The sequence below is a fragment of the Petaurus breviceps genome, unplaced genomic scaffold (assembly GCF_028583685.1).
Source record: "Petaurus breviceps papuanus isolate PSGF00001 unplaced genomic scaffold, PetGlider_PUasm1.0 91133, whole genome shotgun sequence".
Taxonomy (NCBI): domain Eukaryota; kingdom Metazoa; phylum Chordata; class Mammalia; order Diprotodontia; family Petauridae; genus Petaurus; species Petaurus breviceps.
This window is the reverse complement of record NW_027187419.1, coordinates 96031701-96045176: the sequence shown is the minus strand read 5'-3', so window position 1 is coordinate 96045176 and position 13476 is coordinate 96031701. Positions and strand designations below refer to the sequence as shown.

Genomic DNA, 13476 nt, shown 5'->3' with positions numbered 1-13476 from the left:
TGGAGAGATCTTTGTGCCTTGAATATCTTTTCTTGGTGTGCAGGTGGTTAGGATTCATAGTTCCATTTCCAGTAAGAAACAAGGGCACCCAGAAATGACCCATAGGGCTGGGACAGAGGGCTCTTCTCTTAAGTAGCTATCAAGTATCTGCCCAGAAAGAAAGGCACCAGCACTTTCTTGACCACAATTATAAATGTTTATGTAAACATCCAATCACAGTGCAGCATTATAAATATGCTAAGTGAAACACAAGAAGGACCGACTTCGTCTGAAATGTGTCCCTATTTAGTCTCAAGTTCCCCAATTATTTTATTAACTTGATATTCTCTAAAGAGAAAAGAAAAAAAATTACTGTTTCCGTTTCTAGCCATGGAGAGAGGGCTAGTAAAAAAGACTCAGATGATCTGTCTACTATAGACCAATATTTGATTTACTAGACCAAATGCTCTTAAACTTAATTTTGCCTGAATGTGCTGAGGTCATATTGAAATTTTCAGGAGCAATGAACAATGGTGGCTCCTTTTGGTTTCTGAGCTGTTAGACATATTGAGGTTGGTTGTTGGGAGAGGTCAATGGTAAATTGTAGAACATTTGTTTATTTTAACACTGGAAAGTGCTGGTATTTCATAGAGGAGACTCAGAAAAGAAGCAGATAAAGTGGAAAATATGTTCTCCTTCTGTTTATTTTTCCCAATGGTTAAAAAATCAGCTTTTATGGAACAATAATCTTCCTCATGACAGATGGGCCTATACATTAGCATCGTGCTTTCCAGTCAACAGAGAGTTTACATTTCAAGAAGGTGAAAAAAACCAACTGTACACACACCTTCAGTTTCCATTTGTCTTTTTTTTGTTTGTTTTCTGACATTAATACAAAAAATAGTATTCTGATTAGCAGCTCAACTAGCAACCCCACATGAACCTAAATAATACTTTAAACCCAAAGAGTGCACTTTTACAGACACTTACTTTTGATGAAACAATATATACAGTTTTGACAAATAAATACATAAATACATCCATTCATATATAATGATACATCTAAATGTCAATTTTTATTAACAAGCTTCTCTAGTAAATTGCTTCTTTCATTCACAAGTTGCTTTTTGTTTATAAAAACTGGTTTCCCCTTTACAGCAGAAATTAGAGTTAATTCCCCCACTGAAATCACATATTATGAAAGATAGAAAATCAATCCCAGGTGCTTTGGGTTAAATACTCCATTGTCCTTTGATAGGAAAAATTTTATTGAAAAAGTCCTCCCCTCACCCCTCTGCAAAGGGGTACTTCCCGTCATCCCCACTCCCCCACCCCCATAACATATCCATCCAATAGGCTAGGTTGGTTGAAATTCCATCCAAGGTAAACAGGAGCTCCCTCCTATTCTGACTCCAGTGATTTCAACAACTCCAGTGTTATATTCAAATTGGCATTTGCCATGTTATAGGAAAAAAACCCTAGAAAACTTTGCAATCTTACATCTAAAGCAAAATGAAAGGCTCATTTGGAAAAGGAACATTAAGAATGAAGACAATGAGCTTGGATACATAACATCATCCTGTGCAAAAGTAACATTGTAGATGGGAGGTATGAGAAGTAGACTGACTGCATGACCCCCATGGGGGCTGCTGCCTGTGATTATGTTTTAAATCTGAGAAAAGGGGTAGGGACAAGAATGGCATTGGGATAGGGGATAGGATAGGGCTTGGGGCTGGGTCTGTGATTTATTGGGAGAGGGAACCCCTTGGTGAAGAAAGGCCTGCTACTAACCAGGGCAGAACTTTTACTGAAACTTACAAGTCTTCCTTTGCCTTGGATAATGAGAGGTGATTTATCACTGGGTTCATAAGCCAGTATATGTCAAAGGCAGACCTTGAACCCTTGTCTTCCTTACTCTGAGGCCAGATCTCTATCCATTGTCCCTAAATCAGAGAAAGGACACAAAAATCTTTCTAATGGCTGCCCAAGTGATTGGAGTCTTGTTTTGGCCAGTATGAGAAAACTAACAGAAATAGGAAGTTATATGATTACCTAACATAAAAAAACAAAACAAAACCAAAAATCAAATTCCAAACATTCAAAAATGGAGGGCAAAAATGCTTTAATTAAGGCTACAGAACCAAGGGACAAAGAGCATTGCTCAAACAAGCCCCATGCAGAGTTAAATGTTAACCAGCAGGCAGGCTCCTGCCTCTACGTGTACAGTTGAAGAGAGATGATTCCTTTAAAATATATACACATGATCTTTGATGGATATTTACATGTTTGTCCTCTGTGTACTATAGACCATTTTTTAAAAGAATTAGGCAATTTAAAGGATTTTGTAAAATAATGATCACCGTTTTTGTTTTGTTCTGTTTTAGACTAGGTAGGTCTATCCATAATTTGTATATATTTATAACATATACATAAGAAATATATATCATGCTTACAATGTGTAGTTTCTTGATATTAAGAGTTGTTGGTTGGAGATGGGCCAGGTGCAGAGCAAAATGATTTGGGCAAGGGCCCAGTTCAACCATTTAACAATTGAATAGATAGTAAATGTTTTGAATTACCAGGAAGAAATTGAGTTTGAGAACTAGCAATAATTACTGGCCAAGGGAGCTGATTGATCTTGTGTGGCCTAATTTTTCCACAACTCTTATAATGTTTTTCTTGTATTGTCCAAACTGAAATAAGCTATCTGACTACATATAATACACACATGTGTATGTATGAGTGTGTATATACACACATTTGTGGGTGCATGTGTATATACATGCACACATGTGTGTGCATATATACACATGTGTGTATTAAGAGAAGGAGTGACTAATTAGGATTTATATTTCTGGGGATGTGAGACATAAAGAGTTTCCAGAGGACTACTTTTTAAGGACCAAAACAATCCAACAAACCAAAACAGGTACAACAAAAACAAGGTACTGTCTTCGTATCATGATATTTTTCTCTCTGACCATAAGCAAGCTGGGGCTTTCCAAAGGATAGTAAACTTCCCAAATGGATGCTATGTCATCAACAGTGTTTGGTTTGTTATCAATTTTGCTGTGTTTATTCTTCCTTCTGGAAAGGTGAATGGTAAAGTGAATTCATTTTTCCCCATTCTCCAAATTCCAGAGAGGCCTTAATTCAGACTGGGGAGATCTCAAGTTGCATATTTCTCTAAGCAATGCAGCTTATTCCAACTTCTGCCACAAAATATACCCTACACCTCAAATGTTTGGAAGACACATTATCCTTCAGCATAGAAGGGTAGCATTCAATACATGGAAATCATGATTCATTAAATGATGCCACAGGGAGCATAAATACTTAATGAAACTTCCCAAAGGTGCTTTGTGGACCCCTTTGTCAATCTGCTGAAGAGGACCCATTCTCATAAGAGTGTTATTAAAGACATACGATAAAACATATGAGAATACAGTTATCAACTTTAAAAAAAGTTCATGGATTCTAGGTTAAGAACTCCCGATCTAAGCTTAGACTAGAGAGAAATTAATGTTTTAGCGATTTAAGATCCATGATGATCTATAGTCAAGATTAATTGTGGTGAATTTTATATTAACATATGTGGTATATTACTGGTAATAATTACTAGTTTGGTTTTTTGGGGGGAGCGAGAGGTGTGGAAACTGGACCCAAGATTTTAATCTGTGTAAGAAGCTCTCAGTGTAGAAACTCTTTTCACTAATACAAATGAGACATTGTAGAGTTAGAACACCTGAGACACTGAGGGGCTGAATAATTTACCCTCAGTGTTAGAGGTGGGATAGGAACCCAGGTCTTCCTAATTTCAAGGCTAGCCCTCTAGACACCATGCTCCCCCTGCCTCTCACTTGCTTACTGGTTACCAGTATTATAGCAATAATGGTAATAATAATAATACAATAATAATACTTTGCACGTACATAGCACCTTTCAGCTGAGGATTTCAAAGTACTTGGCAAACATGAATTAAAATTCACAGCATCTGGGAGGTAGGTTTTTAAAAAAAAAAATAATTGCCATTTTGCAAATGAGTAAATTGAGGCACACTGAGGTTTCCATCATTTGCTCCTTTGACACTTTGAGTCTTGTGGCAGAGAAAGGAATGGAACCTTGGCTTCCCTACCCTAGCTACAAATCTCTTGTAACTCTGATCCTGAGAAGACCTCAATGCTAATGCAATTGCATGTAATACTTGGGGATCTTGCAGACATTCAACTGTACTAAAGTACACATTGCACACACTGGGTGTGCCAGCCAGATTTGGTGTCCCTTACCTAATTCCTAGGGCTCTAATTCTTTTCATGATTTCAGAATCTGCTGTCTTTGCACTGTGATGTAGCATTCTTCTTGGCCACACACCAGCTATGCTTATTTTCTTTCTTTGGAACCATGTGCCCACATGACCCACACACTCCAAGTGTACTCAGTGACATCGCATACTGGGTGGAAGCAGGTAAAGTTACATTTGGCAATTTTCCTTGGAGGCACAATTTTGTGTTTGTTCTGAAACAACTGAGAATAAATCTCCTATTTATTTTGTTAAATAGTATTCTATATACATTCCACCTGCTGCCCACCACGTGTTTAATCCTTGGATGAGCAATAAAGTTTTTTTTCCTGAACTTACAGAACATCTGATTCTCAAGTTCAAATTCCCACTCATCCAACGCCCATCTTCCTGCCAGAACTAAGTCCTTTTTGGGGGTGGAATTGTACGTATGACACATTTTACATGCCAATATATGGGAAAAAACCCAATGTAAATATCACACACAACAGAATATTGAATATAAATATCCCACTCACTGTCTTGACTGTCTATTTCTAAATGGGCTTCTAAATGAAGTTATTTTCTCTTTGAAGGGATGAGATGAAGGCATTATTGTGGGGTGACTTTCCTTCTCTAAGAACCTGATTTCCATCTCAGAAGCATAGCAGCTAGCTGGGTAGCATTCAGCCAATTTTTCCATTTGGGGGCACAGGTTTGAGAGCTGCTTTTTTGAGATAAATGGCAATGCCCTGTGCCCTTAGATTGGCATCTGTGGCATCTGGCACTTTTAACTTGTGTAACATTTGTGTAATGAGAACATGACATTTGTAAAAAATTGGTGATCAAAGAAAGAAACTAAGACATGAGGGGGGTGGGAGGAAATTACTTTTTGCAAACTTCTTCACAATTCATTTCCCATAGTAACATCTGTAAACTACCAATAAAATAGGCTCCCAAATTAAAAAAAAAAAACACAGGAATGAAGGAAGGAAGGAAGGGATAGAAAAAGGAAGGAAGGAAGAATGAAAGAAAGAAAGAAAGAAAGAGAAAATAAAAGATATTTACATCTATAAAAATCTTAACACCGGAGATGTTTCTTGCTTGACATGTCGTTCCAGATTCTGTGCATTTCTTCTGGTGTGATCTGATGCACAGTAATGACTCGGCGATATCTACACAAGCTGTAAGCCATTTTCCAGTGATTAAAGCCACTGTTTTGGAAAGGGTGAATGCCCAGCTTCCGAAGACACAGTCCCACATACACATCTTCAAGGTGAAGCAGTCTTGTGTGGAGTGAGGTCTTGTAAATGAGTTCTGCCACATCGGCTGAAAAGATATAGCCAGTCCCCGAGCAGAACGGTGGGTAATTGCTATCTGGGTACAAATCTCTGGGCATGTACCACTTACTGCGGACATCCCGGATTGGTCCTCCATTGATGACATAGCCAGTGAAGTATCTTCTCCTTGGTTTGGTGTTGGGTTTTAGTAGTTTATAGATAAGATTATCCATGTTTACAAAAATGTCACTGTCTGTTTTCATGACATACTTGGCTTTTGAGCAAAAAGTGGCAACCCATCTCATCCCCATTAAAGTTTTGAGGGTGAGGTTATGGTATGAGTCAATGAAGTCCTCTACAATGATGTCGTGGAAGATTTGGCTTTCTTGTTCCACCATCTGATTTAGAACAGGATCAGCATTCTTCCCTAGGAGAAAGAGAGTGGCGATTTTGATCCCCTTAAAGTTGTTTTCATCTCCCCACGTCTCTCGGATAGCCTGTCGGGCATCAAATTCTTTGTGTGTGGTACTAATGAGGATAACAAGGAAGGGGGTGCTTTTCTCACATTTCTTGGGTTCATTTATGAGAAACTCAAATGCATGAGGGTTTATAGGTCGAGTTCTTATATTACCAAAGGTAACATTCTTCCTGGCCGCAGCAACGTTAGTAAATGGCCGAGAGCCGGAGTAGGAAGAAGTTGGACGAGTTATGCTTAGGTACCAAAGAGCACTAGCCCAGCACACAACCGTCAAAACATAGAGACATGAGACCTTTGAAGCCATTGTCTTTGCAGCTCCTCTATGCAGTATATTGAATAAATAGCCTCCTTACCATTAACATCTCTTTGTCCTGCAAAGGCAGCATATTACTTGAAAGTCTTAAAGTTCGATAAATACAAGTTACTGTGAGATTGTTCATAGGTATTGGTAGCAGGCTTGTCACTCTACTTTCTTCCTCCCTGCAATGATGGCTTCCATGTCTTTATAAGTCTTCCTCTTAATTCTGCAAAATGCAAGAAAGCACACTGTTTATTAGGCTGGTTTATGTGTTACGACATTTCAATTTAGTAATATTAAGATATCATAAAGATTTTATGGTTTAGAGTGCCCTCCTGTTTCATCAGAAGCAGTGTGGTCTAGGCCCAGGGTAAGTCACTTGACCTCTACTTGACTTGGTTTCCTTATCTGCAAGATGGGGATGGATGGTGGTAACAACTGTCCTTCCTAGGATTGTTATAAAGAGCAAATCAAGAAATCAATAAAGAGGCAGCTAAGTTGCATGGTGGATAGAGATGGAGTGCTGAACCTGAAGTCAGGAAGACCTGAGTTCAAATACTGCCTCAGACACTTACTTGCAGTATGACTCTGGCCAAGTTGGTTAACTCTCTGTCTTGGGTTCCTCAACCGTAAAATGGGAATAATATTAACACCTACCTGCTAGGGGTTGTTATAAGGATTTACTGATATAATATTTGTAAAGCATCTGGATCATAGTGGGCACTATATAAATGTCAGGAAACATTCAAATTTGGCTTCTGGCACACACAAGATGTGTGATCCTGGCCACATCATTTAACTTCCTGAGTATTGTAGGCAAATCTAAGACTATAAGTTAAAGAGAAGGTGCCAATCTATGTTGGTAGAAAGGATTTTTTCACACGAGATTTCTCTAAGCAACTAAGTAGTGCTGGCCCTGGAGTCAGGAAGATCTGAGTTCAAATCTGGCCTCAGAAACTTTCTATCTATATAATCCCAGGCAATTCATGTAACCACCCTTTCCTCAACTGTAAAATGGGGATAACAACACCTACCTTGTAAGGTTGTTGTAAAGAGTCAAATAAGATATTTGTAAAGCACAGCCTAGCATGTAGTAGGTGCACTATAAATGATTATTCCCTTCCCTTCCCCACTCTATACCAAATGAAATCACAAATCTGATCCCTATCCTTTCTTCCCTTCCCTGATATAATCATTATTCTTGGAGGTAACAGAGAAGATCGTAATTGTATGAGCAGCAAGGGACCTTAGAAGTCAACATCCTCATTTTACAAATGAGGAAACTGAGGTCCAGAGAAGCATAGTCAAAGGTGAGCTGAAGCCAGCTTGGCTCATGAGAACCCTTAAATTTTCAGTGTGAGCATTTATTTATACCTCCCCAAACAGCAAATGTGACATATCAGGCCTTGATCTCTTGTTTTGGTGATTGTCTAAACTTAAGACAGTGATGGAGAAACGATAATTTAGGTTAAACTTGAAGTGTATCTTGTGTATATTTTTTTGAGAGTTTATTATTAAATATTTACCAGCACACCCCTAGATGTAGAAATTCCCATAAAGTCACAAAGGTAGTAATCCAAATCCTGTGACTGCAGACCCAACATTCATTCTACCTCATTCTCCTGCCTCCCTATATTCAATTTGTATCAGTTATTAGAAACCATACTGCACAATCATAATGGACATTTATGTTTTAGTTTAAAGTTTTTGTTGTTGTTGAGTTGTTTTTCAGGTGTATCTGACTCCTTGTGACCCCATTTGAAGTTTGTTTTTTGATTTTGGTAAAGATACTAGAATGGTTTGCCATTTCCTTCTCCAGCTCATTTTACAGATGAGAAAATTGAGGCAAATGGGATTAGGTTATTTACCCAAGATCACACAGCTAGTAAGCGTTGGAGGTCTGATTGGAATTCAGGAAGGAGAGTGTTCTTGACTCCAGGCCTGGCACTCAATTCACTAAGCCACCAACCTCCTAGTTTAATGTTTACAAAGCATTATGTGTAGTCTCAGTTGAGCCCCATGATATAGGTACTACAGGTTATCTTCCTCATTTTATAGATGGGGAAAGAGAGGGTCAGAGGAAGTGACTAATTCATATCCCAATTGGGAAGTATCAGAGGCAGAATTCAAAATTAGAAGGGAAAGTCAAACTCTTTTGCCTACAAGTCCAGTATTCTGTCCATACACAACACACCTGACTAGTCACCTGTATTCTCTTTGATTTGAGATGAACGAAAATCCTGAGAGACAGAGTTTCTGGGTAATTAGTAATCAATTTATTAATTAGTTTAGCAAGTGATCAATAAATTGATAGTTAGTGGTCTCTCTCCAGATAAAACTATGGAGATTCCTGGATGCTTAAATACCTTTTGAAAAGGAGGTATCCGTGACAGGTGAAAATCAACCCTGATTGGTGAGCAATTAATAAGAAGATAGACATATTAAGGAGGAGGTGGGCTAAAATTCTTCAGCTTCTCCTCCTGAGAATGTGACTTGCCATGCAATTCAGTTGCCTCCAGCAATCTGGACAAAAGAATACATCTCTACACAGACCACTGGAATTGGTTTTCTCCTTTATAAGCTGGGTTACCCTAAATTCTAATGAAGGTTTCCAAGGACAGGAGCTTATTTCTTAGGGGTGAAAATTCACCCAGATTAGATTTTGTTTTTAAGGTCTTCTAGTTGGATGGGATCCCACCCAAGACCCTAGAGCATATACTGGGAGCATTTGGGCAATCTCATCTATCAGCAAGGCCCTTCAGAGACTGACTGACCTACAAGCCCTATGCCCTGAATGAGGAACTAGAAAGGAAAAAACTCAATTCTTATTTAACAATTGGCAATTACTATAATAGAAAATAATAATTTCTCTCAGATTCCTGACTTCTCATCTGTTTTAGGTGGGACATGAAGTTTGATCTCTTATGGAACTTCTATACAAGAATGTTGAGAGAGCAAATATAATGAGAGGAAGAAAAAAAACCAAACATGAGTTAGAGTCAGGAAGAAACACATTCAAATGCCATCTCTGGTGCATCATGGCTTGTGACCCTGGACAAGTCAATCAGCCCCAGAGGGGCCTAGGCCGCTCTCTGAGACTCTCAGTGGAAGAGCAGCTGAGCCTGAGATTTTTCCTGTCTAGGAAATCTCAGCCCCGATGAAATTGCTCCAAACCAGTTACACATGGTATATATGCAAAATGGCTTTGGCTATTCTCCTGGCACCTCATCATCTTTTTCTTCTGTCTTAATTCACAGCAAACTCTCTGTTCAGTGTAACAACTTCTACTCTATGGCACTCGACTTCCAGATCTCTTTGTTTCCTTGACTGTATGCATTTCTAAGTTGTTCTAGCTGAAAAACTGTCCATTATCTTGCTTCATAATGCTCTGTTTGCTGGTCTTGTTCCTAGCTCCATTTTGAGTCCCACTAAGTAGTACCCATGGGCAGCTAGGTGATGCAGTGATTAGAGGGCTGGGTTTCGAATCAGGAAGACTCATCTTAAGTTCAAATCTGGCCTCAGACACTTACTAGCTGTGTGACCCTGGGCAAGGCACTTAATCCTGCTTTCTTTTTGTTTCCTCGTATGTAAAATTAACTGGAGAAGGAAATAGTAAATTACTCCAATGTCCTTGCCAAGAAAATACCAAAATGGGGTCACACAGAGACTGACATGACTGAAAATGATAGAACAACAACAAAAGTAGTACCTACCAACTGTCCTCCCTCCTCTCCCAGCGCTGATTCCTGATTGCCAACTTTCCAGACAGACAGACACAGACACACACACGCACTCCCTTCTGTTTGTTCTCTCACATGGGGAGACCATTCCCTCACCCTGCCTAGCAGAGCTATTTCTGGTGCCAGCTCAGAGCTTCAGTGCTATGTATCCAGGTGAAATCACACTGGTTCCTGCTAAATGTTTGCTTCCTTAGGGATTCACTTACTTATAAATACAGTAGGATCCTAAGAAATGAGACTTTCAAATTTGGGGGCCACTAATTCAAGGGAAGGTGATGAGCCCTTCAATTAGCATTGAAATGAAAAAGTTGTCTTTAGGAGTCCCTGGTTCTTCCCTAGAACTCCCAACTTCTATCTTGTCATTTTTAAAGGTAGGCTAGGTTACAAAGGTCACTCGTGTAAAGAATTGTCTCTCACTTCCTTGTTAGGCCATATTGCAGTAGTCCTGGTAGACAAAGATAGGAGATAATGGATGTGAATTTCAACAAACTCAGCTTTAGAATAAACTATGCACTTCAATGTATGCACTGTGTTGAAAGAATTTAACTGGAGTTATGGATGGAGACTCATGTTCCAAAGCACAATCATCATAATAAAATAAGAAGACAAGGATGAATAAAAGCAGAGTTAATAGACACCATGTTGTCTAAGCCAAGAGCGGAATGTGAATATATGAGCTATAGGAGGGAGGCCAGCAATAGCTCATTGTAGTTATGATTCTTCTTAAGTGAACATTAGAATAGCTCTGAGCAGCGTGACTCTGAGTATAGTTAGGGCTCCAGCTGACCCGTAATAAACACTGTCCAAATCTAGACCCTAGTATTGCCAAACTCCTGTTGGAAAAATCCCACCTTCCTGGGGGAAGCACATAGAAAGGATGTGGTTTGCTGCATTCTCTGAAGCAAGGGATGCTTTGGAAACCCATGGTAGGGAATTAGTAGCCCCCCTTCAGGGTTCTGTGCTCTGACTTTAAGGATCTTCCCACTGCTCCTACAGGGTTGGGAGGGGGCCACCGCCAGTCATCCTTATCTATTTTTTTTTTTTAAAGCAATCGGGGTTAAGTAACTTGCTCCAGGTTATACGGCCAGGTATTTCTGGGTGTGGTGCTGAGTATCTGAGCCCGGATTTGATCCAGGTCATCCCGACACTGGAGCCGGTGCTCTTACTCGCTGAGCCACCTGGCCACCCCTCATCCTTATCTATTTCTTGCCACTGGACCCTGATGTCTCTGGAGGAGAAAGTGAGGCTGGTGACTTTGCACAGCCCTCCCTCACTTAAATCTGATTCATTTGCTAGTCATGGCATCACCTTCTTGATGACATGGTCCTCTTCCAGAAAGAAGGACAAACAATAACGACAACAGCAGGACTGAGAAAGAATTCCAGCAGGATCCCAGAACCAGCCCCTCCCTCACAGCTTCTATGCGAATTGTTCTCCTTTTCCAGACCCTGCATTGTGGGCTCTCTTATTTACCGCTCCCTCTTATCCCATTGGTGCCCATTAGCATCATTAACCACCCCCCCACCCCCATTTCCTGGCCATCTTTTCCTGTCTCTTATCAAAATATAATACTAACTTCCTACAGCTTATGTGTAACCTGGGGTTACGTATCGTATTTTGATTTTCTTTGCTGAAGTCATTATTAAAGGAATGAGAGGGGTCCTCATTAGACTTGGGCCTTGGGGCCACAGCCTCATCCCTTTCTCCTATTCCTTTTGTTCTTCAGCTTTGTTCCTAGACAGTATTTGTTATCTTCAAGCTTTTTTACATTGTCTTTGTCGAGCCTGATATCTGGAAAAGAGGGCCTTTCCTGCTATTCTGTGTTTTCTCCCTACCTATGTTTTGTTTTGAGTGAGGCTTACCCAAAGGAATGTGTATTTGCAAAAGCATTCTTTAACTGTTTGTATACTAGTTATACCCAGTCAGTGGGAATAGCGAATTCCCTGAAATGGTTGCATTATTCAAATTTGTACTGCATGTTTCCATTGGTCAGCAAGCAATAATCATATTTTATATAATTATAACTTCAAATAATGTGAATTTGAATACACAAGACCACCACATCAGGGGATTCAGTATTCAGGGGGATCAACAACTAGCTTTAATAGTTTTCTGGTGCACAGCTCCAAGCTGGGAAGATGGGTTAGGTGGGGGAGGGGGAAGGATATGCTATTCCTCAAAGTATTTCTCACGAGAAACCAAAAAATTCCCTACCCTTCACAGAGGCATGGAAATCTTGAGTGAGGGGAAGGGGAATCAGGGTGTTTGCTGTAGAACTTAGAGGAGAATTGGAGGTGGTTTTAGCTGTGGGGGAAATTCTGGTATAAAAAAGTTCTTAAGTCTCTGATCTAGTAGAATGCTATAATATTATTCGCCCTTTGTAAAATGTATAGCTGAGAATCAGCCCAATACTCCAGATCTAGTCTGACTAGGGAAGTGCATACAATTTCTGGATTGATTCTGAACTCTATACAACAGCTCTCAATTGTTTATGATAACATTAGATGGGATACTATGTGTAACTCATACCTTTGAGTTAAGCGTTGCTCTCTCAATGTGGTCTATTCAAAATAGATTAAGGGCAAAAAATAGATATGGGATATCCAGGTGGGCATTGGATAGAATGCAGGCTGGGAGTAAGGACTCCTCTTCCTGAGTTCAAATCCAGCCTCAGACATTTCCTAGCTGTGTGACCTTGGGCAAGTCACTTAATGCTGTTTGCCTCAGTTTCCTCATCTGTAAAATGAGCTGCAGAAGGAAATGGCAAATCACTCCAGTATCTCTGCCAAGAAAGCAACAAAATGAGGTCATGAAAAGTCAGGCATGACTGAAATGACTAAACAACAACAATAACAAAATAGATTATTCTTTGGAGAAGTGGCATATTAGATTCCTAATACTTTGTAATTAGGCCTGGCAGTTATTCTTTTGGTATATGCTTATCAGAGAAACCTAAAACACCATCTGGACAATATCTGAACTCTCCAGGCAAAGTGTGAACTCTTTATTGCCCTATTGAAGAGACCTTTGTTCTGGCACTAGATTTAGTTTAACCCAATAAGCATTAATTAAAATCCATTGACAAAGTGCATAGTAGAAGGATATGAAGTCCAAAAGCAAAAACAGACCTTACCTTCAAGGAGTTTATATTCTGCTGTGATAATACATTATTTAAAACAAATAAATACAATATAATTTGAGGCAGACAAGTAGGGAAAATCAGTAAAAGCTTCCCATAGTAGAGGCTTGGAGGAAGCTGGGGAGTTTAAGCATCTCCTTGGAAAGAAGATACTTTGTAAGAAGGGAAAATTGTATATGTATGAAAATATTGGGAGTTGTGTGTGTGTGTGTGTGTGTGTGTGTGTGTGTGTGTGTGAGAGAGAGAGAGAGAGAGAGAGAGAGAGAGAGAGAGAGAGAGAGAG

General features: G+C 39.6%; 1 protein-coding gene across 2 annotated transcripts in view; it reads right to left on the bottom strand.

Annotated features, from left to right (window-relative positions):
* Positions 1 to 667: 667 nt before the first annotated feature.
* Positions 668 to 13476, bottom strand: part of B3GALT1 (beta-1,3-galactosyltransferase 1) — a 747684-nt gene continuing 734875 nt past the window's right edge. For both annotated transcript variants that reach the window (XM_069079721.1, XM_069079720.1), the window contains one exon: positions 668 to 6540. In XM_069079721.1, the coding sequence (XP_068935822.1) occupies positions 5340 to 6320 (981 nt within the window). In that variant the 5' untranslated portion in view covers positions 6321 to 6540 and the 3' untranslated portion in view covers positions 668 to 5339. The remainder of the gene's footprint in view (positions 6541 to 13476) is intronic.